Raw genomic sequence first — 27551 nt, 5'->3', positions numbered from 1 at the left:
GTAGTAGTAGTAGTAGTAGTAGTAGTAGTAGTAGTAGTAGTAGTAGTAGTAGTAGTAGTAGTAGTAGTAGTAGTAGTAGTAGTAGTAAAGTATTGGAAAGTATTTCCAATTTTCAACACTTTTACTTCTACTCCATCTCAGAGGCAAATATTATACTTTTACTCCACTACAATTATTTGAAAACTTTAGTTACTAGTTACTTTGTAGATTAAGCTCTAGAATATTATAAACAAAACACACATTAACCACTTCAGCCCTACACATATCTGCCATTTGAAAATAACAGATTTACAAGCTTGTAGATCTGCTATTTTCCAAAGATTTTTATACATTTGAAATCTTGTTGAACAGGACATCGTGACAGTCGACCGTCGTGTATCCATGGCTATTACTCCCTCTAACATTTCCCATGTTTTTAGCAGTGGTGGAAAAAGTACTCAAATTCTTTACTTAAGTAAAAGTACCAACTGCAATAAATACTCTTGTTACAAGTAAAAGTCCAGAATTCAAAATTTACTTGAGTAAAAGTACAAAAGTATTGGCATCAAAATGTACTTAAAGTACCAAAAGTAAAAGTACTAAATATTTGAAAATAGCAGATCGAGCTTGTAGATCGGCTAGGTATAAAATAGGGTTAAAGTGGTTAATGTATGTTTCATTATATCATAATTTATATCTGAAAAGTAACTAGTAACTAAAGTTTTCAAATAAATGTAGTGGAGTAAAAGTACAATAGTTGCCTCTGAGATGTAGTGGAGTAGTAGTAAAAGTATTGGAAATTGGAAATACTCAAGTAAAGTACAGATACCTCAAAATTGTACTTAAGTACAGTACTTGAGTAAATGTACTTAGTTACTTTCCACCACTGTTTTTTAGTGTATTGAAATAATGTCATGCATATTTGTCCAGTGCATAGCCTACTGCAGGCCTTGTTGACTAGATTTAGGAGAGATTTTTAAGCTCTTGCTCCTGAAATGATCGATTATTTTTAAGGGGAAACGCCATCATTTAACATGCAAGTCAATGGGTGAGAAGGAGATTGCCAGGCACAAATGGTAGTGTAGGTAATTAATGTATTTGTGCAAGATGACCCTGCTACTGTATATAAAATGTGTATATTACTCGTTCATCATGGTTCATGTTCAAATAGCTCAATCCAAAATATAATGCTGTAGGCCTAAGTGTTAAGGTTGTTACACACCGGGGCGATTTTTTCGTGCGAATAATGCGTTTTTTTTTAAAAACCTTATAAAGTCAATGGCTCCGTACATGGAGCGAAAAAGCGAAAAAGCGAAGCGAAAAAAGCGTCTTTTAATTATTCGGAACGAGTCCGAATTTTGCGTATATTCGCTATTTTCGCCGGTGTGTAAGGACCTTAAGGCTGTATTTACGCACCTGCTTAATTGTAATTAATGCTTCAACATAATTATGACCGGTATTTTTTATCAGATGTCTGATAAATTTGATTCATTCCGGACATTGGGACCAGCAGGTTACAATCCTATATCGCAACCCCTGGTATACCACATTGCTTAGCAGAGTTCAGTGATGCAAATGCATGTCAAGTTGATCAACAGATTGTATTATTCCCCAATGCAATAACAGTACTGAAATGAAGGCTATAAGGGCAATAATGGGAGCCCTTTTTTTTTAAAGTAACTTCAAAGTTACTTTTCACAGTAACGCATTACTTTTTGGTGTAAGTAACTAGTAAAGTAACTGAGTTACTTTTAAATGAAGTAACTAGTAATGGCATTGGTAACTGGTCACTGGTTTTCAGTAACTAGCACAACACTAGCACAACACTACAACGGTGTCTAACCGAGAGTTATACTTCTCCAGTACAACGGTGTCTAACCGAGAGTTATACTTCTCCAGTACAACGGTGTCTAACCGAGAGTTATACTTCTCCAGTACAACGGTGTCTAACCGAGAGTCCATGCAGATCACAGTTGACAAATATTATATATTATCAGAGCTATTATTAATGTTATCGGTTTTATCAGGATGACGTCATAATTCCTGATATCGAACCGATAATTATCGGGCCGATACTTATCGTGCACTAATAATTTTATCGCAAATTATTTTTATATTTTTCTCTGTTGTTGGTGACAACTCTAGTGCGTCCCATGGACGCCACGACGGTGTCATGAATGCGTCCTTTCACAATATTGTGCGTCAGCGACGCAGGACGCAGGCCTATGAGCATCTCTGCTCAGTGCGGCTGCAGAGTTCATGTGCAACATCTTGCATGCATGGCTGTGGCTTTACAGTTTTCCTTCGCCGTGTCTGTAGGTCACCCCCAGGGACCCCCAAGGGTCTCCAGGGACCCCTAGGGGGGGGGGGGGGGGGGGGGAACGCGGACCTCCTTTTTTTTTTTTTTTTTTTCATCCCATGCTTTTGGACCCCCAAAACTATTTTCTTTTTGGGGGGGGGGGGGGGGGCGGCTGCGCCGTCCATCATGACATCTATGTCATTCTTTCTTGTTTGGTTATTGTCTCCGCCAGGCCGAAGGCATGGCGAGAGAGTATGTTTTACCCTCCGTCCGTCCGTCCGTGTGTGTGTGTGTCCTGTCTGTGTGTTAGCAGCTAATCTCCGGCACCGTTGGCCCGTTCGCTCCCAAACTGTGCAAACCCACTCCCTGGATGCCAATTCAGAACCTCTGCCTCAAATTTTTCACATGGGCCTGTTATAGCGCCACCTGGAGGCCGATTTGTGCAAAACCCATTTTTTAACATTACTCCTACAGTTTTTAACCAAACGTCATGCAAATCGATACACAGTATCTCTAGAGTCATGTGATCAACACGGATCGGTCCGATTTCCCATATTCCATCCTCATTGGCTAAGGTTTGCTTCCAAAATTTACAGGATTGGTCCGTTTTGAACAAAATGCCTCGAATCATGAACACAGCTTGCGATTTCCATGAAATTTCACAAACACATTCCCACTAGGCCAAGGAAGAAATGCCACCCTTTTTCACATTGGCCTGTTATAGCGCCACCAGCAGGTCAAATTTAGCAAAACACATTTTTGGAACAAAATGCCTCAAATCATGAATGCAGTGTCTGATTGAAGAATAAATGGCACCCTTTTCACATTGGCCTATTATAGCGCCACCAGGAGGCCACAATATCGTACCTGGCCTGGCGGAGACCTGTGCTCCGAGGAGCACTTTTTCTAGTTTTGTATTCATTCAGTACCAACAAGGTTTGGATGTGTTAGCTAAATCATTTGAGTACTTCCTTGTTCTGCTGCTATATGCAAAGTTTGGCACAGATCGCAGCGGCGGTTTCCGAGATTACCCAGAACACGCAGACAGACAGACAGACAGACAAAAATATATATCCATCATTGGAAAATGTCTATTCTAATCTAGTTATGGATTATAGCAAATGTGTAATTATTATTTGGGTTTATAGGGCAAAAATCCTGAATGTTGAGAACTTTAAAGTGTTCAAGCGAACATTTTCAAAGTTAAATTAACCCTCTATGTACCTTTCCCGTGACCGTGAGTCAATGGCTATTGATTTCTGCTATTTCATTTGGTCTTGATATAGAGAGAAAAAGTGTAGAAATCTTTCTCCAATAACTTATTAATATGAAGTGATGCAAGACAGGAGAAACCAGGCTCTAAGAGCCTAAATATTTACACCAAAACCCACTCAGAAGCCAGGCTTGACTCCTGAGAGCTGAGTGAGTTCTGTTACAACATCACAAAGAGCATTGGACAGAGCAGGCAGAGTAAATCATTGACAGGATGGTCAGCTGACCCAGGACCATATAACAGTACAATCGCTGCCAAGCTGTCTTCTGTGAAGAAGACACTGATGGTAAGTGTGTTGCAACATTTTTCAAAAGCAGCTACTGAGTGTTTTTGATAAAATTCCTATCTGGATGTTTAGAAGAATTTGTTACGAGTTGATGTTTAGAAGAATTTGTCATTGTAAAATGTTTGATTATGTGTGAGAGCAGTTAACAGATTAAGTTATAGAGTAAGTAATAAAACTGCTTGTCCCTGCTGGCTAATTTAAACTATTTTGCATTCATCCTGTGTTATGGAAAATACAGGTAATTTAAAGATATCTCAGGTCCTCCTGCAACAGACTTTCTTCTCATAATTTGACTTAAGGGTCTCATTATTGCAGCTCATGGTTTACACTGTCATGATTTATGACCTTTATCTGCTTGACCCAGTACACACATGTGCATCTACGTAATAATAATAATAAACTGTATTTATATAGCACCTTTCATGACATAAATGCAGCTCAAAGTGCTTTACAGAGCAAGAAAAACTAAAAACAAAAACAGAGCAAAAAACAAGAAAATAAAATATAGAACAATAGCAAAGAACAGTGGCAAACAGAGCAAAAAACAAGAAAATAAAATATTGAACAATAGCAAAGAACAGTGGCAGAAAAATCATGGCTAAAACTAAAAGGCAGTGAGCATATTGATATCCGTGATACGATGACCATCAACTACTTTATCAGAGAGACTGACTGATGTCTGTGCGTATATATTTCCCTATGTGTGTATTAAACTTCAGAGCTTGCCAAACTAATATAGATTAAGAAATAAGGAATACAATCCTTTTAATTCCTCCCGTCTCATCTTCACAGGTGATAAAGATGCGTGGCTTTTCTAGTTGTGCGTTCGCGGCACTGTTGGCCGTGGCTTTGGCCATGCCACACGACGGAGACCACATGGGTCACACAGGGAAGGTGTTCCACCACCTCCACCATGGCCCCGGCGCGGCCCACAACCACGGCGTGGAGGACATCTGCCTCAAGTTGTCTCCCCCGAACGCTGACTTTGCCTTTGCCCTCTACAAGAACCTGCGTGCCAAGGCTGCCGCCGGCGAGAACATCTTCTACTCCCCGCTGGGCATCGCAACCGCCCTTGCCATGCTGGCCACAGGAGCCGCAGGTGACACCCACAGCCAGCTGTTCGGCGCCCTGGGCTACGACGCTCCTAGCATGACGCAGGACCAGGTGAACGAGGCGTACGAGCACCTCATTCACATGCTCGGTCACCAACGCGACGCCCAGCAGCTCGACGTCGGCAACGCCGTGGCCCTGCGCCAAGGCTTCAAGACCGCGGAGAAGTTCCTTGCGGACATCAAGCACTACTACGCCGGCGAGGCCTTCGACGTCGACTTTGCCAACGAGGCCGGAGCCGTGGCCCAGATCAACAGCTTCATCGCTAAGAAGACCGGGGACAAGATCACAGACCTGCTGACCTCCTTGGACCCCGACACCGCCATGGTGCTGATCAACTACGTCTTCTTCAGAGGTAGGAGATGCATCACAAGCATTCGTGTACAACAAACTCATTAATGCAGACGTACACAACAAGCTTGGATTGATTGCCTGTTTGGTTGTTGTTGTTGTTGTGTGTAGTTTATATACCTTGGCAACTGCATGTCATGAAAATCCTCCCGGCTCTCAGACAACATCTAAACCGTGGTGGTGACTGGTGCATTGAATGTCTGTTCGTGAACATAATTCGTTTTTTTTATAAAGGATATACAGTGCATGAGACAGGGCAACAATGCACCAGTATTACCTCCATATGCCCTGCAAACAGATATAAACATGATATATGATGTTTATGGATTATACTGAAATCTATTTGACTTATATTACTCGCAGTTTCTATAATTTATCTTCCCTCCACACAGCAAAATAAATAATGGTAATAATAAAAACAAACCCATGATAGTCAAATATTTGCTCTCTTATACAGTGCAATTCTCAGTGTTCATTTATCCATTTGTAGAGAATGTACAAAGTGAACAAATGTAACCAAATTAGACCCAAATAGCCAAATGGATTAGATCCATTTGGCTACATTTGTATACACTCTGTGAGTAAAATTAACACCAGCATTAAATGTGGCCTCATGCAGGGAAGTGGGAGAAACCATTTGAGGCCTCGCAGACATATAAGGACGACTTCAAGGTGAGCGACGCCTTGACGGTCCAGGTGGACATGATGAAGAGGACCGGCCGCTACGACTTCTACCAGGACCCGACGAACCACACCTCCGTCATCCTGCTGCCCTACAAGAGCAACACCTCCATGATGATCGTGCTGCCTGAGGAGGGCAAGCTGCAGGAGGTGGAGGCGTACATCAGCAAGGAGCACATCAGAAACTGGCACGACTCCCTCTTCAGAAGGTAAAAGGGTTAGGAATTGCTTTTCAACGGTTTTATGAGTTTGTGGGAAGGGTTTTTGTTCAGTTGGAGAGTAGCCTGATTTACACTGTAAAATCCTGAGTGTTTAAGAGTGTACACATGGACATGTAAAAGCAGCGTCTCTCAAACATTTTCATGTCTAGGGCTCCAAATTGATAGGTATTTGGCCGCAGACGCCCCTTTGAAAGGTTGTTGTGGCAGGGACCCCCTTAATGGAAGATTTTTCAACCTTTTCAAAATACCCCCCCCCCCTCCCCCCCACACACACACAAAAAAGGAGCTCTTCACCCATTTTCAACCTGATCTTTCTTCACCCATTTTCAATCTCATCTTTCTCATATTTCCACCCACTTATCTTTTTATACATTTTCCTCACTAATGCTCATTATAATATGCACAATTTCCGTCCACTCACTCAGCATCTCATGGGCTATGAACAGGTCAGAAACCTACGTACCAATGACATAATCGATGGGGATTCCAAACAAAAGTTAGCGTGCTGAAATAGAAGCCATTATTCTTGCACTAATACAATAAAATAATAATATAATAATAAAAATAAAAAGTTCAACATCTTGTTTGAAATGGCCAAACCTGCCTGGTCCTTTAAGTGTTTAAACTGTTCCTCATTTAACTTGAGACCCCCTGGAACCTCCTCGATGAGCGCTGGGGGTCCCTGAACTATTCTTTGAGAACCAGTGCCAAAAACGGTCTATTTGGTTACATTTGTCAACTAAATTATATTGTGTATGCATGAGTCAGCCACCAGTTTGTTCAGTTAAATATACAAACCTTATGTGTATAATAATGTATGGAGGGACTAAGCAGTTTCTCAGTTGCCACCACCCTCTCAATGGAACTGACTCTGAACCCACATCAAATCAGCCCCACCCTCTCTTCTTTTAAAACTGACCTCAAAACTCAACCCAAGCCTTCCCCAACTAATTTTTACTTGAGCAAATGGCATAACACTGACTCCACTGAATTTTATGTGTGCTCCAGCTCGGTGGATCTGTTCCTGCCCAAGTTTTCCATCTCAGCTTCTGCCTCCCTGGAGAACACATTGAAGGAGATGGGCATCACCCATGCTTTCCAAGATACTGCTGATTTCTCCGGCATCTCTGTGGAGCCAAGGGTCAAGGTCTCCAAGGTATGACAGACCGATGTATGGTTCTTACAGGACAAAAATGCCTTGTGATCTATGTGGAAATAATGGTTGTATGAGAAGAGTTGCAAGTCTTTGAAATATCTGAAACTGTATAAATGGTGGAAACGCATGAACAGTTTCAGAATCATGTACTTGCAGAGTTATGCTTAATTTATCATCCGTCCTATGATGGAGTCTTTCTTGTAGATCGGCTATTCTACTTCCATTGTACAACAAAGTATAAATCAAGATTTAGATGCTAAAGTAACAAGCGTCCGACATAGCTTTTCACCACATCTTCCTGGTTCTTCTACAGGTGTCCCACAAGGCCGTTCTGAGCGTGGATGAGACAGGAACGGAGGCGGCAGCCGCCACCACTATTGAGATCATGCCCATGAGCATGCCAGACACTATGAAACTCAACAGGCCCTTCCTGGTCTTCATCCTGGAGCACTCCACCAAGAGCATCCTCTTCATGGGGAAGATCAGCAATCCTAATGCTGCGTAAAAGGAATGAGTCAAGAAGATGCCGTCACCTGGATCCTGTCAAAATCCCTCTCATCAGGGTATAGATTTAAATCTGAGAATGTAAACATTTAACCGTAAGTGTCCTCTTTCTCAGAGTTAAATTAACACTGTATTTCACTGTGTACCTGTTACAAGTTCTGTGTTAAAACGTGGTTGTCCTTTAGTTATAATCTGAAGGTATATAGTTTGAGATTTTTCTTAAATAGCTCTATATTCCCATAGTATTAATTTCTATGTAGTGTATTTGTTCAGTAACAGAGTCTCCCTGTCTATCCAGCTGTTCAGTAAACAGAAAATACATTTTCAGATTGGGATACCAATTTGATCCAAGGACAGAGAGCTCATACAGGATATAGGATAAACAAATGACATTGAAAATGATTAAACAAAAGGATAGGAACACTTTAAATGTATGTCTCTCCTGATTGTATGAAATTAGTGATCCACCTGAACATTTTCTGTTTACTAAAGAGCCGTAGAGACGGGGAGACGCAAAATCAGATCAGAATATAGAGCTTTACCTTATAACAAAACAAAAAAGTTTTGTTTTAACCCAAAATATAACTTACACCTTTAATTTAAATCACAATGTGAAGAACATCAAGACAGCTTTAGCAATAAAAATCTACCATTTTGTCAAACTAACTGAGAAGTTGTTATACAATTATGAAGTGTGTGAGTGCGTGAGTGAGTGCGTGCGTGTTTGTGTGTGTACATGTTTTTTACTTTCATATTGAAAAGTTGATGGCTTCATTTTGGGATGGTAATTATATTATGCAACTACCCCCTTTAGAATGAGTTTTCATCACATCTGTTCATTTCCCAAATTCCAACCTATTCACAGACTTGCTAATAATGAGTTTCATTTCATGCAGTACGAAGGGGTTGATTTCATTTCCATTTTCTTCTTTCAAACTACAGGAAGGACCTTTGTTTGCATCCAGTAAAATATTTGCTTCGTTAATAAAAGCTAAAAACCCAAACACAAAGTGATTGCGTAACATTTTTTATTTTTTTCAGTGTGAGAGATTACAAAATACACAGCAAGATACCATAGAATGGGTTATTCATTTGATCTCAGGTGCGTGCGTGTCACACAGAGATTTGTCCCGGCGTCCTACCCAACGTTCTCAAACTTGGTGTCTCATATGACCCCGAGGTTTGCAGTGCCGAATGGCAATTTGGATGGACTAACGATTTCCGAGAACCAAATAACCACGAATATCTGTATCTGTCTGACTGCGGGTCTGAGGAAAACGCAATTCTCAGTGCAGATTGTATGTAGATTGTATGTACGGCTTCCATGATTGGCCAACCCAACCCATCGGCTTAACTGATTGGCTGAGCTTTGCGTAACGTTTGTGCTGAATAGCCAATACAAATGGAAGGACTTCCGTCGTTCCCGACATGCATGGCCCCAAGTCCTATAGTTTGTCCTAATAGCCTAAATATTCTTCATTTAGGTTTGAACTCTTACAAATCAGTTCTTTCTCAATCCAACGCTTGCAACCAGTGTTGCCAGGTCTGCTTATTGTAATTTCCCCCCAAGATTTTATTTGAAAATAGCATAACTACAAGCACACATGTGAGCTTGTACAGTGTGAGCTTGTGTAGATCAGCCATTTTCAAATAGCTGATGTATGTTTAAAGTGCTCACGTGGCTCCATAGTCGCTTCTTTTGGGCTTGTTTTCCTAGACCTGGTTGCTTGTTTCTGTCACAGAATCTGGCAACACTGCTTGCAACATGTGTGGCTGAAAAGGAAGTTTGACTCTGTTTATTCAGATGATTCACACTAACCCGACTTCTCTCCCCTTTGACCTGTCAAACAGAGACTTGCTGCTGTGCAGTTTACACAATCACTGCATGTCGCCACTAACAGTACCTGAATGAGCAGACATACAGTACTGTAGATAGTAGACACACACATGACTCAGGACAGAGATAAGGGTGATGATGAATGGTTGAGTTAGGAGACCGGTTGGGTAACTTGTTTAAGGAGCACTTCACCCATTTTCAACCTTATCTTCATATAAATGAAGAACACTAATGTTCATTATAAGATAGCACATCTACTTACTCTGTGTCTCATTGGTGGACTATGCACAGTTCAGAAACCTGCCCACTAATGACATCATCAATGGGGATTCAAAGCTAATAGAGACTACAGCCTTTCTCTTCACAGACAGGTGCATGCTCGAAATAGAAGCCATTATTCTTGCATTAATAATAATAAATAAAAAGGTAGGCAGGTTTCTGAACTGTCCACAGCCCTCCTCTGAGACACAGAGCGAGTATGAGTAAGGACAAGTAAGGACGAATTATAAGAAAATAGATTGAAAAACTGTGAAGTTGTCCTTTAAATGTGCTGAAACAAGAGTGTTCCAAAATAATGAAATTATTATTATTATTATTTTATTTTTTGGTGAACATTTCAAATAAAAGCTCCTGAAGCATCACTCTGTAAATAGGATTTGCAACACTCTATCAATTATTTTTGGAGTTATTTATAGCTTAATTACCTGAACATCATTCCTTAATTATCCAATAACATAAGTTTCCTACTTTCTATGTGGAAACAAAAACAAACCAATAGCTTAATTTTATTTCTGGAATTAATTTCCTGGAGAGGTATACTTTATTAAAACTAGGTATTTATAGTGGATTAACCGTAAAAAAAAAGGCCAACATTTAAAAAAACATTTATCAGATATTTTGAACCCATTTCATCTCTTTTTAATTTGAATTTAGATCCCCAACACCGGTTTTATCCCTCTACTTGTAGCCAGGGACAACACCTGTAAACCTGTGACAATTAAATTGAATTGAGTACTTACTTGGGCTAGAGCCCTCTAGTGGGTTTAAGGAATATGGCCACTTGTATGGTGCACCCCATGGTTGATTCTGCTCTGAAATAATAATCAAATAAGAGCATTTAAACATAAGACATGAACAAATACAGAGAAGCTCATTTATTGTGTGTGTGTGTGTGTGTGTGTGTGTGTGTGTGTGTGTGTGTGTGTGTGTGTGTGTGTGTGTGTGTGTGTGTGTGTGTGTGTGTGTGTGTGTGTGTGTGTGTGCGTGTGCGTGTGTCCTTTTCTGCAATGCATTTCATAACTTCCCATACCAACTAAATTAGATCCCTCAGATCATACAGGCATAGTGATGTTACCAGAGAGTTATACCATCAACTCGAAACAGCACTGTTTTGCTTAATAAGCATTTAAAGCATATTTTTAATTGGTGCTTTATGAAACATGTGTTTGGTATCAAAAGGAAAATGAACGTCTTCTGATCTTTAGTTTTACATGTCTTGCATCTCTTATCAGATGAATTCAGAAAAAACCCTGGGACTCCTATTTTTCCTTTTTTCCCAGCTCATTTTTCATAGATGGTTCCCCCAATTATGCTTGCCTATTTTCACTTATTCTTACTGTAAACCACATGTTACCATGGCCTTGCTGTGATGTCTTTATCGGAGACAAAGAAAATATGTCAGAAAGAGCAATTTTGATAGATCCATAAAAAAACTAGGAAAAGTGCTCCTTGGAGCACAGGTCTCCTCCGCCAGGTCAGGTACGTTATTGTAGCCTCCTGGTGCCACTATAATAGGCCAATGTGAAAAGGGTGGCATTTTTTCCTCTGCCTAGTGGGAACGTGCGTGTGAAATTTCACGGAAATCGCAAGCTGTGTTCATGATTTGAGGCATTTTGTTCAAAACGGACCAATCCTGCCAACCTTAGCCAATGAGAATGGAATCTGGAAAATCGGAAAGATCCGGGTTGATCACATGACTATAGACATACTGTGTACCGATTTGCATGACGTTTGGATCAAATCTGTAGGAGTAATATAAAAAAATGGGTTTTGCACAAATCGCCTCCTGGTGGCGCTATAACAGGCCAGTGTGAAAATTTTGGGGCAGAGGTTCTGAATTGGCATCGAGGCAGTGTGTGTGCACAGTTTCGCAGCGACCGGCCCAACGGTGCTGGAGATTAGCAGCTAACGGACGGACAGGACACACGGACGGACGGACGGACGGACGGGGTGCAAAACATACTCTCTCGCCATGCCTTTCGGCCTGGCGGAGACAAAAAGGTTCAAAAATAATAAATCAACAAACCCTAACCCTAACCCTGTAAGTACATGAAAGTTTATAAAAGGTACAAGTAATCATAATTAAGGATATACTACTCGACATTATCGGCCTTTTAATTGTATGCAATGGCAAATACTGAACATTTTGCAAGGTCTAATGATTGAAGGTGTTATGAGATTATTTGCGTCTCTTTTTCTCGATCAAAATGACACTGCTCACAGTCTACACACATCTACAATGATCATGAACAGTTCATTTTCTAAAAGTGCTATTTATCACAAGACTGGCAGTATGAACGGGTGTGTATGTGACAAAGCAGCAGTAACATTGTGAAATATCAAAGTGCTGGGGATGAATATTAACAGCAGACATTAAAAAAAAGATGAAACAGAAGAACCTGCACACCATCTTCGTTTGCTCCCAACAGAGAAAAAATATATTATTAAAAAGGCAATGTTTGAGTGGTAGCACCACAAATATATACACAAACAAGGGGTCTACAGCAACCACTCACACAAACTCCAACCAGTAACCACTCACACAAAAGCAATTATATTTGAATAAATGCTCTCATTTCAATCAATCTAATCACTGAATACACAAATTACTCGATACAATACAAAATGACAGTGGATAATCACAATTTAAACAAACTCATCAACACATCAAAACATCTCAATAACAAAAAATAAATTCAGAGAACTCATGACAAATGTCAACTTTGCCACCTCAATCCAGGCAGAGGATTATGCGTAGAGTCTGGGAGTGGAGAAATGGAATGCAAAGCAAAAGTAAAAGTTCATCGGTCCCCTTGGTGTTAAGGTTTGTAGTGTGTATATCCAACATGCTGTTTAAGTAGAAGGTCAAGGTTGCCCCCTCTCTTAGGAAGGCGAACTTGCTCAATACCAGTGAACCAAAAACTGCAAATATCATGTTTAAAATCCTTCAAATGAACTGCGACAGGATAATCCCGATCGTTTGTACGGTTTGAACTTTTATGTTCACTGATCCTCTGAGTTGGCTGAACGTTGTCTTCTACATAACTGGAGGCCACCCAGTTGAAATTGATGTGAGATCAGGTAACGGAAAATGACACTGTGCTTCTATTTCAATACATCACACAGCATGTTATTTTTGAACTGTCATTTAAAGAACCCATCATTAGTGGAATACGCTTCTGAAAAATCACAACCTACACCGACCAGTAACATGCCAACTCTCAGATCTCTCCACTTTGCTTATTATTTCCTCTCTGAAAAATGATCAAATGTGCTGTACTCACGCAAATCCTACGGTGTGAGAACATGTGAGGGGGCCATCTATAATGCAACATCGGACCAGGGGGTCGGCTCCGTTGGTTCAGAGTGCTACTGCTAAAGACACCAACTTTTGCCCGGATCTCTCAGAATGTCTGATAGCTAAGGAGAAGGAGAAGAGTTATATTAACCAGCTTGAACCCTAGCATCCTACTGTATACTGGGTGGAACATTCTGCATAAATAGCAGATCTACAAGCACACAACGAGTCGCAATGTGATACGTTGCAAGCTTGTAGATCGGATATTTTTGGTGAAGAGATTGGTGTAGAGGGAGAAAAGAGCAGACCAATTACAGAGCCGACCCTGGTCAACTAAGTATTAGTGTACTAAGTATAGCTGGTTTAAGTGGTTAATGGGTTTAGTGGTTGAGATAACTCTTTAAATTAATATTAATACATTTTTCTTGACATTCAGAAGATCTATCTAGATGGATGTATATACATTGTTGTGAGCTTGTAGATCAGCGAATAGCAGGTAGGCTATACCATAGGGCTTAAAGGTAGGTTAGGGTAGGCACCCTAACATGACTTATTTTCTATCAATTACACACCCCATGAAGCCTTGAATTCATGGAGTTTTTTTGTTTTTGTCGCATTCCTAAGCAAATCATTTGATGACCGGAGGAAAGATGCTAATGTCTCCGGTAGGAGACTCAAAGTTGACACTTTGAGTGTCCTACCGGAGCTACCGTCGGTCATCAAATTATTTGCTTAGGAATGAAACAAAAAACAAAAAATATCCATGAATTCAAGGGATTTTGGGGTGAACTATCCCTTTAAGTGATTAATGCATATATATATATATATATATGTGTATGTATATATATATATATATATATATATATATATATATATATATATATGTGTATGTATATATATATATATATATATATATATATATATATATATATATATATATATATATATATATATATATATATATATATGTGTATGTATATATATATATATATATATACATATATATATATATATACATATATATATATATATACATATATATATATACATATGTGTATATATATATATGTATATATATATATATATACACATTGCATACAATCTATTGCATATTATTCCTCTGCCATCGGTGTATGAATGGGTGAATGTAATGCACTAACATATAAATGCACCATTTACACAACACACACACACACAGTGTGTGTGTGTGTGTGTGTGTGTGTGTGTGTGTGTGTGTGTGTGTGTGTGTGTGTGTGTGTGTGTGTGTGTGTGTGTGTGTGTGTGTGTGTGTGTGTGTGTGTGTGTGTGTGTGTGAGAGAGAGATACATTAGAGTACGTACTACCTCTACCACAAGGTGGCACTGTTGTGGCACAAGAGAAAATGGCAGCAAAAGACAGTTTAGTGCACCTGGCCGTTTTCCAGTTATGGTTCAACTCGTTGGTATATTTCAGATCCAAATTATGGCAAATCCACCTGTGCGTTAATTGGCCCAATTTACATAGTGAAGTGAAATGAGCTGAACATCTGAAAGGTCATGTAATTTCACTCTCTCTTTTCATCAGTTAATGCTTGAGCTCTGCACCACAAAGCCACCAATTTCAAGCAATTCTAGCTTAAAAGATTGTATGAACTTGGACAGCACAAAGTAATTTCAGAAAAAAAAGAAAGAAAAATCCAGGGTCTAATCTCTGTCAAGAACTCTATGAGATCATAGATTTCCATGCTAGCTCCTTCTAGTTTTGTGGGAGGCTTGTTTTATTAATGCATTTCTCAATTAAATGATGCAAGATGAAGGGAAAAACTGTTTAGAACTGTGGTTTGGAGTGGACTTAGAGCCTCAGGGTCAGGCACTAAACTTAAGAGTTTATTTTCTTAAGAACAACCTTCCAGTCTTGGTATAGCAGTTAACCAGACCCCATGAGCTCTGTGGGGGATATTGTCCCATTTAGATCAAAACATAACTGTCCGCAATGACGCAACTGTGGACATGGGTCAGGGAAGTTAAAGAATAATCTAATACTAGCCCGGCTGACAAAGAATTTACGGCATGCACTGTGAAGGCATCAGCGTCTTAATTTAACTCCGATGGTGTAAGTAATGGACCCAATTAGACGCGTAACGGTTCATTCTGAGCATTTAATTTTTTTTTAACCAAATGGATTCATAATTTTACACTCCGAGTTAAATCAACACAGAGGACTTTGTGTGCATATGCATAACTTAGTTAAATATGCATCAAAAGCCAAACAAACTAAGGCATAAGTGAAAGGCTTGGCTGACAGAAAGAGGCTGTTCTCCCAGCAAGCACAAACATTCAGGAACAATAGACCTTGCTGATGTTTATTATTTATGGATCTGCCACTGATACTGCAGAAAATCGAGCCATGCAATTGACACATATCTTGTACTAAGAAATCAAAGGCATGTAATGTTGATGCGTCTGGCAGAATGAGGATAAAGAAACTGAGACCCCCCTCCCCCCAGAGCTCATCATGTAAACAAATAATGTTATGTCTTATTACTGAAATTCATGCTGAATGCAGGTTGCACATCACTCACACTCGCTGTACTGACCTATGCCAGAATTACAGACTCACTCTCTTTAAAAAACGCACGCAAGCACGCACGCACGCACGCGTGTGCTATACAGTATGACCCTAAATGTAAGCCTGTCTACTGCTGTTGACAAATGGGATTAGACATAATGCATTTGGACAGATTCCCTGTTGTGTTATCGAGCCGGCTGCCACTGCATCGCAATGTATCAATCCAAGTCACCTGTAAAGACAACAATTGTGATTCCTCTGTCATTTCACATCAGACCCCACTAGACAGCAACACTGATCCTCTCATTTTCTGGACACAATTGGCTCTGAATCACCTCAGCTCTGAATTGTGTCAATTGACTGATCCCATCAATAAAGTGCACTGGCTGCTGGGTTGTGGGGGTCATGCGTACATGACATATAGATACGTTATTGCATAAATACCCTATATTGGTGTTAGTCTTGTTCAGCCAAGTGGAGCATGAAGAGTGGGTCATAATGCCTTGTAACATCTGCTTTATACTTGGTTGTGCCGGTGTCTTGCGCCAAAAACAGCCGATAAGCTCACAACACGTCGCAGCGTGGCGCCTTGTGAGCTTGTTGATTGGCTATTTTCGGTGCACAACACTGGTGCACAACTAAATATCAATCACCCTTTAGATATTTGCAATATGTCCTGTCTTAGTTTGAGTGTGTTTGTCTTTGTTAGATTCATACCAAGATAAGCTTTGACACAAAACTTAAAGTTTGAATGGTGGATTTTCATGAAACTTGGTGGGAATTATCTGACTGCCCTGAAGTGTAGATTAACACACACACACATACACACACACACACACACACACACACACACACACACACACACACACACACACACACACACACACACACACACACACACACACACACACACACACACACACACACACACACACACACACACACTTTAAGATTACAATCAACAGACTCAGAACAACAAATGTTGGTTAGGACAAGGGTTTGTACCCTTCGGTGAATTGTTGCTACATTCACCAAACACATTGCTGCTTCTTAACAAACTAAAATACCTAGTACAATATGAGTTTGGGCCTAAAAAAATGTCACAGAATGTTCTCCTATTTTCACTGAATATTTTCCTGTTATGACATGCCCAGAATAAGGACTCTAGGGTCTATGTATGTGGTTAAGTGGTTAGACAGCAAGCTAGGTGTGAACCTGCATTCTATCTCAAACACAGTGATGTTCCATGGAGCGAGCTCAGAATCTGTGGCGTGGCAACTCAAAACGAAAGGAAATCAAGCCAAACAACACAGCTTGTCAGCTGAGCCCATCTAACTTATAACAGTCTTTCAGCTGGGTCCCAGTGGTGGCCTTCTTTTCACACTACAGTGAAGAATTCAGAATCACTACATTCTCAGTCTGAGAGCCTATTGGTTCAATAATCAGTTAATCTCCCATAGTCTCCATACCTTTGTGCTCTGCTTGGGCCAGGCTTCTCCCTTTGGTCTATACGTGACATCTCTGAAAAATGAACAAGTTGAACCTTCGGATATTACGTTCTGAATACGTTTGAGAGCCTTTCAGACTATATGAGCGGCAGCCATCCTAGGTAGTATTAAGGATTGCCTTGACAAGATGAATAGACTTTACACAGCTTGTTCCCGTGGCTTAGAGTGGACTATAATAAAGATAAATGTTTCCTTTTGATTGCAGCGGGAGCTGGCTGCTGGCAGAGACTCTGCTTCCTCGCAGAGAGAGAATGAGAGACTGCAAGTGAGAGAGAGAGACTGCAAGTGAGAGAGAGAGAGAGAGAGAGAGAGAGAGAGAGAGAGAGAGAGAGAGAGAGAGAGAGAGAGAGAGAGAGGGACGATCAATGTGTCATTTGTTATGTCCAGTGTTTAACGAGAGTACCACACAAGCTGCAGAAGAACATAGCATCGGCCATTGGAAGTCTCTGCTGCCTATATTCTGATGTCATCATCGCTTGAGAGAATTCAAGTCGGTATTGACCGCTGTTTAAAGTAACTTTTATTACACAAGCATCGTTCACATTGCAGTTTATTCCTGTTTTATTTTCACACACTTTCCTTTCTATCCAGATAAATAATAGATTCATGAGCCGTTACTTTAGCTATATACATATGTTTATATTGGGGGTGGCTCCAGTATATAGGCTATTCATAAATCATTGTATCTCATATAATAATGTTGTCGGGCGGTACGTTTGCGTCATGTCCTTGTTAAAATGGCTGGGGCAGTTTATGTGGCTTTACAACAACCCTTTACCACTGGACCAATGGCGACTGTGGGCAACAGAGATTTATTCTACCTCATTATCAGGCCATCGCAAAAAAAACAAACCCCGATGTTTATAAGCACAGATGCTTGTGATTTATGTTTAAACATCATGCCAGCGCTGTGATTGAAAGACGCGTTAACGGAGTAAAGGTGGAAGAGGGAGCGAGGGCGGAGGGGAGAAGAGTTATGCCTAATTTATGCTCCATCGTACGTCCGTGTCACGGACCGTACATAACAGTTCTACAAGCTCACAATGTGTCACATCCTCGACGCATTGTGAGCTTGTAGATCGGCTTTTTTCCCGGCATGTGACACTGCCATACGACAAAGTACAAATCAGGCTTCAGGCTACATCCACCAAAATCAAGTCAAGAGTGGCACATGGTATTGTAATATGAATTTCATCAGCCCGCATTTCATTTCTCTGTCTTGCTGTTCGTCACATGCGTTCGCAATCAATAAATAATGGAAATCTCTCTTGTTTAGTCACATGCATACCTGTCACTTTGTTTCATGCCAATATTGTGGGAGATGTTGATGACCCCTGGTTAGAATGATTAATAGCGGGATTGATTGTTTCTGCATGTGTGTGTGTCCTTATGTGTGTGTTTGGTCTGGCATATGCTAAGTGTATCCCTGTGTGTGCGCAGTAATTTATCTGGCTGTGTGTCACCACTTAAGATGCAATCTCACATATACACTGATGATATCTGACAGTGGCAGAGATAAAAATACGAAAAACGTAAACTAGAGAGCAGGAGAGAGACAGAGAGAGATAGGGCCCTCTGAGTCCTTCGGTTTCCTCCTTTCCAGAGGAAGTGACACTTCGACATCAAAGCCAGATGGAAGCTTATTAGTGTGACTGACGGAGACTGGTGGCACGGTTCAAACGTTCCTGCTCACTTTCAATTACACTTTCGGAGTATGGATTCATAATTCATATCCCAGAGAAATAATGATCATCAAAGCAAACAAAGCACTGTATATCAGCAGTGCGCTCACTTCACTCTCTTTCTCACCCTCTTTGATGAGCTCAGAATATTCCTCATTTTTGAGTTCCTCATTTGAGCCAAACAAGCATATTTTCATCACTGTTTCCTATCAACACAGCTCTTTTCACATTCACTTTGAGACTGCTGGATACATATGGTAGTGCCAATGTCTCTGTGTAAACAACAGTGTGGTGTCAACAATGCACTCTGTGAAGAGTTTTTCATGTCAGCTTTCAGTCAACTCAGTGTGTGGTTCTGATGTTACAGCAACAAAAAGGAAGCATGCTGTAAAGAAAATCTATTGCTTTAATCCGCTTGGGGCTCATTGTCAGGAGAGGAGTTTCTGCAACATGAAGGTAGTGGGTAATACAAAGTCATTGAATCAGTTTCAACCTGAAGTCCAACTGTGGCTTGGCCACATTCACTTGAGCCCAGCTTAGTGTGAGTGACAGCAATTGCAGGTGCCCCTTCTCCAGGGAATATGGAACGTCAGAGTTGATTGATTTTCAACCTCATCCCTTCACCACATCCATACGTTCCTTCATTTGTCATGCCTGGTCCTAGTCCTTTATTGACCATGTGGCTCTCACAGCAAAACAAAGATTAGCTTGTGTACACACAACACCAATTGAACCCCTAGTTCTGCGACTAGTTGAGGAAATATACAGAGGAGATTATCTTAGTTTTTGTTCCACTCTGATAAGGGCTGAAGCCCGATCTTTCTTCACCAAGGATTAAAACCTGACCCTAATCTTTACTTAGAAATGAATGATTTTTTTGGGACTGCCTTTGGCTATGATCGCTCTCGGGACATTTTAGCCCACATGGCCTTGGAGTTGAAGATAGGCCAGCCCTTTTAAGCAACAGGATAACCTCAAGTTAATACCCACTTCCAGACTATCACAGATGCAGAAGCACAATTTTAGATAAAGTGCCTTTATCCCCAAAAAGCATAAAGGCACAACCAAAGCACTTTACTATATGCACTACTTTGAACACACATTCGATGGCAGAGGAAACCATGCGAGGCACCGTTAACCTGCTCATCAGGAGCAGTTAGGGGTTAAAAGTATCTTGCTCAAGGACACCTCATCACGCAGCCGGAAGACTCATTCCAAGGCAGCTCTCCCTCCTGAGCCAGTGCCCCGGTGGCACCTCCCTCTAGCGCCACATCGCTTGTCCATCGAAAACCTTCACAGTTAATTGCGGCAGGCCTGTTTATCTGACCTCTGTGGTCACGGAGGCCTTTGACAGACTTGTGCTAGAGTCCGGCCTCGAATCAACCACTGACCCCACTCACTGCTTGACCTTTGTGTTGTCTTAGATCCGTGGATGATGCAGTCAACACTGGACTGCACTTTATCCTCCAAGATTTAGACTGCCTCCGGACCGAGGACAGGGCAGCATGTGATGCTAGGCTGGCAAACCTCTAGCACACTGGTTCTCAACCAGTGGTCCGGGGACCACCAGTGGTTCCAGGTGGAGGTCCCTATAGCTAAATGATGGAGAGTTGGTAAGCAAATGGACCCTTACAGATATTTAACTCTTGAGAGTGTAAAATGATTGGTTTCATTTTACACTCTCAAGAGTTAAATTATTGTTAAACATCTACATTACTTAATTAAATCATTGTTATTTTGATCAACATTTGCCTGTTATCTCTCCTATGGTACCAACATCAATACAGCATAGAATTGAGGACAAAAATGTATCCAACGATTACAAAATATTTTGGGTCTGAGAGGCTAAATCTCATCGAATGGTGGTCCGTGGATCAAATGCCGAATAAATAGTGGACCTTGATATGAAATGGACCTTGATATGAAAAACCACTGCTCTGGCACACTGACTGGTGCAGCACAGGGTTGCATGCTCTCTATTTAGTTCTTCATGGCTCTTCAACACTAATGTACGTCAATTGGACACCCCCACAAGCTATGAGTCAGCAGCACCAGGGTCACCATACAGAGATGTCGTCCTGGCATGGTCACAAAAAAACGTCGACAGTGTACGACAGTGTCGCTCGCCACAAATAACTGTGATGTATTTTAGGTTTGACGTGCTTAACCTTTATGTTTGTAAAGATTCACTTCTATGTAAGCATAGAATAGATAAACTAAAGTGACGTCATGGTCAGTTTATCACATACTGTACTGCATGCCCCAATGATGAGATGCAACTGTTGAGGGACTAACTAATCAACATTGTAGTGCATCATATTTTCTTCTAATCTGTACTGCATACTCAATTCCGTTCTATATCTGTTATAACTCATATCTTCTCGTCACATACTGTGAACCATACTATTGTATACAGTATTCTCTGTAGTCATACTGTGGAACATTCAAATTAGTTGTCTGTTTTAGCGACACCCCGGCCTGAATACTGCAGGGTCCTGGCGCTTGAGGATTTTGGAAAGCAACAACACGATGTCAGAATGAAACTGCATTTATTAGCTGTAAAATACATAAATAAATATACTTCCAGTACTCTTCCGGTGCCTAGGTCATTTTGGCACGAATGTCGGGGGCCGATACTCATGAATAAAAGTAACGATTAATAGTGTTTGGAGAAGTTGCACAAAAAAAAGTCATTTATTTGGAATGGTTATAATATACCAGTGAAAGCCTAAATCAAAAATAACTTTTGTTTAATTAAAAAAGTTACACAGTATGACTTTTTATAAACTTAAAAAGTTGTCATGTGATACTGCCTGGTGTCGTCTTGTTCTCCGACCTCGCCACTCAACTGAATCATCACTCACCACCCTTAATTAGGGGAAAACTCTCAGGACCACATTGAGGGTCTACTAAAGACACATTTTTAAGGTAACACTGCATTGCGACACCTTGTTAGCTTGAAAGTTATTTTCGTCAAGTGACACCATCATGTGATGAAGTATAAATTAGGGTTAAGGCCTCTGGCAGATAAGCCCCTAGCCCGGTCTGTACAACAGCAGAATAGTCATGACTGCAAGTAATTCAAGGTCTTGGGAACTGCAATCTGCCTGGACCTCAGGTGGGAGGTAAAACTTATTCTCTATGTCTGAAAAGGTTCAGCAGAGGATGTACCGTCTGCAACATCTCAATAAATTAAACCTGCCGCAGGCAATGATAGCCCAATTCTAGCAGAGAGAATCATCGACTGCCATCTGCCCACCCACCCCGACCGCTGTGGCTTCAGACATACAGTACACGAAGAAAGCAGGCAACATCCTAAATTAGTGTGAAATAATAATAACGTTTATATAATAATAATAATAACGTTTATCGCAAATCAAAAGCACTCACAACTAGAAAATGTGCTCCTCGGAGCACAGGTCTCCGCCAGGCGAGGTGGTAAAACTGTTCCTGATGAATTCTGTCTTACCTATTTATATTACATATTGTGATGTCACGTGAAGCTTGACCAATGTTAGGTGTTCACAGACCATGTGCCCATGTATGGAGCTGGACGGACACACGGACGGACAAAGCTGGACGGACACACACACGGACGGACAAAGTGAAAACATACTCTGGCGGAGACAATAATCATATTGCAGAGATTGTAAATGATCGGGAAATTACACCATACACTGGATATGAGTTGGCTCTGTACTTTTTCCTGCTTTTTTCTGTCTACACCAAAGCTCTTCACCAAAAATATTTCTGGCTAATGTTATCCACTTCAAGTGGTTAACAAAAGTGGTACAAAAGAGTATTAAGCATAGTTTGATAATTGTAACATGACATTTACTTAGTGTGAAATGCAAGTAACACTTTACAAGAACTAGCTCATGCAAATTAAAATGAATTATTTCACCTTCAAAGTTAATAATAAAAAGAAATCACAGTCCCCAAAAATTAACTAGATCACCCTCATTTGTTCCATTTTCTTAAATTAGTTCCATCCATCAAAAGCCCCCTCATTGCCACTGCCCACTTTCTAAAACACAAATTACTGTATATTACAATCGCAGACATTACTTTTAAAAGCCAAGAAAAAACAATGTTAGTATATGTTTTACAACCTAAACAATGTGTCATAATAATAAACAGAAAGTAAAAACAAATGCAGTAAAGGTATAGCCTACCTGCTGTGTTTTTTCCCCCTTTCATACTTAATCCCACTGTTTTGACTGAAACACACAGCCGAATAGAGCAGTGACAGCATGTGACCTCAGTGGCGGAACAAGTCGGGGGCAGAGTGTGTGATCGGACCCTCCGAACCGGCTATGTAAAAACTATACTGTGGTACAGTACAGACTGCAGACCTGTGTGCCACTGGTTCAGATGAGGACTATAGGCTACTGCTGCATTATGGTGCGATATAATAACCCATTAAAGCTTGACGTTACATCACTTTACAGCAAACAAACACATGCCCGCGCTTACAAGCCTAGGCTATAACAGTTTTCTCTCACACAAATTCAAAGCATTCAGCACCACGGACCCACTTCAGCTAATGAGTAACTGTAAATGTTTAAAAGAATTGGCACCGCGGCCCAACAGTTCAAGTAAAAAATATATTTCAAGTTCCTACTTCTCGCCACTATTTGAAGGGCATGATATAAGTAGGGTATGTGGCTATGAACTTCAATTTACTAACATCAGATTCTTTGTAGACAGTGACAGTCACAGTACTGTGTTAATCTGGCTCCCTGATCCCAATGAAGGTAATGCTAGTAGTGTGGATGAATCGTGCTATGTCAGGCTCATCTGGAGTTGCAACAGGTAGAGGATGAAACAAAATATGAACCTAATTTGGACTTTGCTTGTTCTATTTTTTCTTTGTCATCACACTTTTTAATGGGGCTGATCGGGCTGTAACCTTACCCATATTTGGAGTGATACGTCAACGATACGTCATAGATGAGTTTTACTAGGAGAACAGTCCGTTGTGATAACAGTTCTGTGTCAAGATGTCGGGGTATGTGAATATCGTCCGGAGGGCTTTTGGCCAACTAAGAGGCCACGGTGGCATGCGCGGCTTTCTCCTCCAGTTATTCAGAGTAAATGACGTGAAGACAGGAACACTGGTCGGAGTGGATAAGTATGGAAACAAATACTACGAGGACAGCAAGCACTATTTCTTTGGACGCCACCGCTGGGTGATTTACACAAGAGAAATGAATGGAAAGAACACCACGTGGGAGGTGGATGGCAGCATGGTGCCTGCTGAATGGCACGGCTGGCTGCATTGTATGACAGATGATCCCCCCACCACACATCCCCCCGAACCCAGGAAGTTCCTAGCAGAGATCCACCAGTTCAACGTGAGTGGCACAGCCCAGCAGTATGTGCCGTACCCCACCACACGCAAGAAGATCCATGAATGGATTTCACCAAAAGCTGAGGAGACTCCTGAATCTGACCTTTGATTCCCTTATAGTGTATCATAAAACGTAATAAAACAATATTTATAGATACGTATTACATATCTGTAATCATTTTATTTCTATGTCTATGACATAGACAATTGCGTCTGTCTACATGTGACTGTATCACATGTATGCCCATACATGGAGCCCATTATATGGGCATATTGGTCAGATCGGTGGTTACAGACAACCGGATCTATGCCTATATATGGACATATCGTTTGGGATCGGCGGTTCTAGACATCTGTCTATCCAACCGACTTGACACCGGGCACAACACTTGTGTTGTCGGCGACATTTGCGCTGCGTTTGAAGTCGATCGGTCGTGAGATGCGCGAAGGACAGATACAAGCACACACATGCACACACCCACGCAGAGACTTTGCACATTTATATTAGGATGTTCGGTTCACAGTTCACAAAAATATGAGGGTGTTCAGTACCCTCAGATTTTCATGCACAACTCTGGCACCACCATTGGTGACCTGTTCCCTAACCCAAGCTACACCTAAATCAAGCGTACGGCACCACAATGTGTGTGTGTGTGTGTGTGTGTGTGTGTGTGTGTGTGTGTGTGTGTGTGTGTGTGTGTGTGTGTGTGTGTGTGTGTACGAGCGAGTGGCTGGTTAAATCAGAGCTTTCAGAGGCATTTTGGTCTGTGTTCATGTGTCTGTCTACATGTCAAGATATTTGAATGCTTGTTTGTGTTGTCCCTGCCTCTGTCATTCTGTCCATCCATTATCACTGGTCTCTAATATATTTGCTACTTTCAATCATCAATTACTGTTGTCATAGCCTGGTTCCTGGCACCAGCCAATGAGCTGACTCCATCATCAACCCCTATAGAAATAGAAAAGACCTGAGTTTGCTTTGCTGGGTTTGCTTTTCAGCTTGCCCCATTTCAGTTTCTTTTTATACCCCTAGTTTAACCATGTTAATTTGTAAGCTGCGGATGCTTTATTTATAGAAGTAAGGATTTTGGTTCCTTAGCTTTGATATTGGTTCTGTAAATGCTTAAATGTTTTATGTTTTTGTTTTTTACCTTGACTTCACCTGCAGTTACCAGTGAACAACACAGTGTGTGTGTGTGTGTGTGTGTGTGTGTGTGTGTGTGTGTGTGTGTGTGTGTGTGTGTGTGTGTGTGTGTGTGTGTGTGTGTGTGTGTGTGTGTGTGTGTGTGTGTGTGTGTGTGTGCGTGCGTGCGTGCGTGCGTGCGTGCGTGCGTGCGTGCGTGCGTGCGTGCGTGCGCGCGCGTGCGTGCGTGCTTGTGTGTGTTTATGCAGATTCTAAATAATCACCTCACTGCTCAGTGCTCACCTTTTGATTCCACCACTTTTTGTAAATAGACACATCATTTCCTTCCACTCGCAATACCTGCTTTGAGCTACAACACCTCGAGCCACAGGCCTAGACCTCTCTCTCTCTCTCTCCCTCATCTCTCTGTGCATTCCGTTGACAAAGCATCGCGACATCTTTTCTTTCTTCCCACCTAATGCAAGGTACGGTGTTTGTGGCTTAGGCGGGTGCGTTCCCGTGACAAAGTGTCCCAGCCTGCCAGTCTGGCTGTGAAGCACAACATCCAGGAGATGAATGGCTTGTGAAGTCCTCATGTCAGCAGCAGACACAGTCTCCAGAGGCCCCCTTGCATGATTGTCACCAGCATTATTGTGTTTCGTTTGATGCCAAACGTTTGTCACCTGACAGGAGTCAGGAGTTATGCCTGAATTATACGCAGTTGCTCACTGAAAACAGCCGATCTACAAGCTCACAACGCATCGTAGCGTGCTGCGTTGTGAGCTTGTAGATCGGCTGTTTTCAGTGCGCGACACCGGTACGCAACTCAGTATAAATCACCCTTTAGCTTCTTTCCCTCTGTTTTTTGAACATTTTCTTCAGCAGCTTTAGTTGGAGCAACACATGCCTCGCTTTTATGCCTCTGGATTATTTTGGAAGGGCTGATTTCTTTTTTCTTTTTTTTTCTTGAAGTGGTAAATCATGAATTAAAGATGAGACTGGGAGTTTCTGCTATCACAGCACATGCAACGCTTGGTGCTGAATGACAGAAACGCACTGGCTCATTTCAAATTTTTGCAAATGTCATTCACATCGCATCCCCTCTGCATTTCACACAAACAAAACTCATTTTCACCCTGTATTCATATTGTTAAGCACCCGCGGTGCCACGTTAGCTTTTCATTGTACACTGTAAAGAGAATGACAGGAAACTTCCTGTCGTTCCTGCTTGTTGGCATACCGTAGTCATGGCAACCATGTGTGCAATGAGGATGGAAAACTCATAGTCTCATACAAATGAAGCAGATGCTTTTTTTGTTGTTTTTATCACCCCAAACAAACCTCTTCACTGTCGGCTAGGTAATCAAAGAAGTAATCCAACAAACACAACAAAAATGAAAGCAGCCACATAAACCAACCTTCGAACGTTTTCCACACCGCCTCCAAACCACATGAGGAAGCGATAGAACAACAGAGTCATCCTCAAAGTAATGCGTCATTGTAAGGTGCGTGTGGGTGAATATTTCATGGATAATTGAGCTGGTGCGATACTGGGCTGAGTCATTATTGCCGAGGAGGGCTCCGAAAGGAGCACAAACCAAAACACAACAAACAAATCAGTGGGACATAACAAGCTCTTGCTGTGTTCCCAGGTCACCGTAATTAGTCGGTGGAACGGGTTTCTCTTGTGAAATTCTGCGATAAGAAGAACTGCGAGGCTCGTCCCAGGGTGCCTTGTTTTAGAGATTGCCTTATACTCTATACACCAAAGCTGATCCTATACAGTGGGAAATTGCACTTGTCATCGACAGTCATCATCATAATGATGACTTGGCTGGCAGACAGACATACAAATGATGTTTTTGTGCATAGAAAAAGAGATGTAATGTTCTCCATTAACCACCATCTATCTATCTATCTACAGTATATGATAAATATGGACAGTCAATTTACTCTGCTCCATTGTGGTGTCATCGGAGTTGAGCAGCCCTGACTATAGTCTACGTACTCATTGAAACCACTAGATTTGGGTATAGGCTAATTTGTATCTACTTGATTTGAAAT

The 27551-nt window shown here is 41.2% G+C and overlaps 2 protein-coding genes across 2 annotated transcripts; both read left to right on the top strand.

The window, feature by feature from the left end:
• Window positions 1–4638: 4638 nt before the first annotated feature.
• LOC311063630 (alpha-1-antitrypsin homolog) lies at window positions 4639–7877 on the top strand (the record flags this gene model as incomplete). The annotated part of the gene is made up of 4 exons (XM_084083155.1): window positions 4639–5302; window positions 5918–6188; window positions 7209–7356; window positions 7670–7877. 4 exons carry the CDS (start codon window positions 4639–4641, stop codon window positions 7859–7861), a joined length of 1275 nt encoding a protein of 424 aa, XP_083939281.1. The 3' UTR covers window positions 7862–7877.
• A 16137-nt stretch (window positions 7878–24014) lies between these two features.
• Window positions 24015–24473, top strand: LOC311062860 (NADH dehydrogenase [ubiquinone] 1 alpha subcomplex subunit 12-like; the record flags this gene model as incomplete). The annotated part of the gene is made up of 1 exon (XM_084082079.1): window positions 24015–24473. One exon carries the CDS (start codon window positions 24015–24017, stop codon window positions 24471–24473), a length of 459 nt encoding a protein of 152 aa, XP_083938205.1.
• Between the last annotated feature and the right edge of the window lie 3078 nt (window positions 24474–27551).

Source organism: Gymnoscopelus microlampas, assembly GCF_963454915.1.
Source record: "Gymnoscopelus microlampas genome assembly, chromosome: 16".
In the NCBI taxonomy this organism is placed as follows: Eukaryota; Metazoa; Chordata; class Actinopteri; order Myctophiformes; family Myctophidae; genus Gymnoscopelus; species Gymnoscopelus microlampas.
This window is presented reverse-complemented; position numbering and strand designations above follow the sequence as displayed.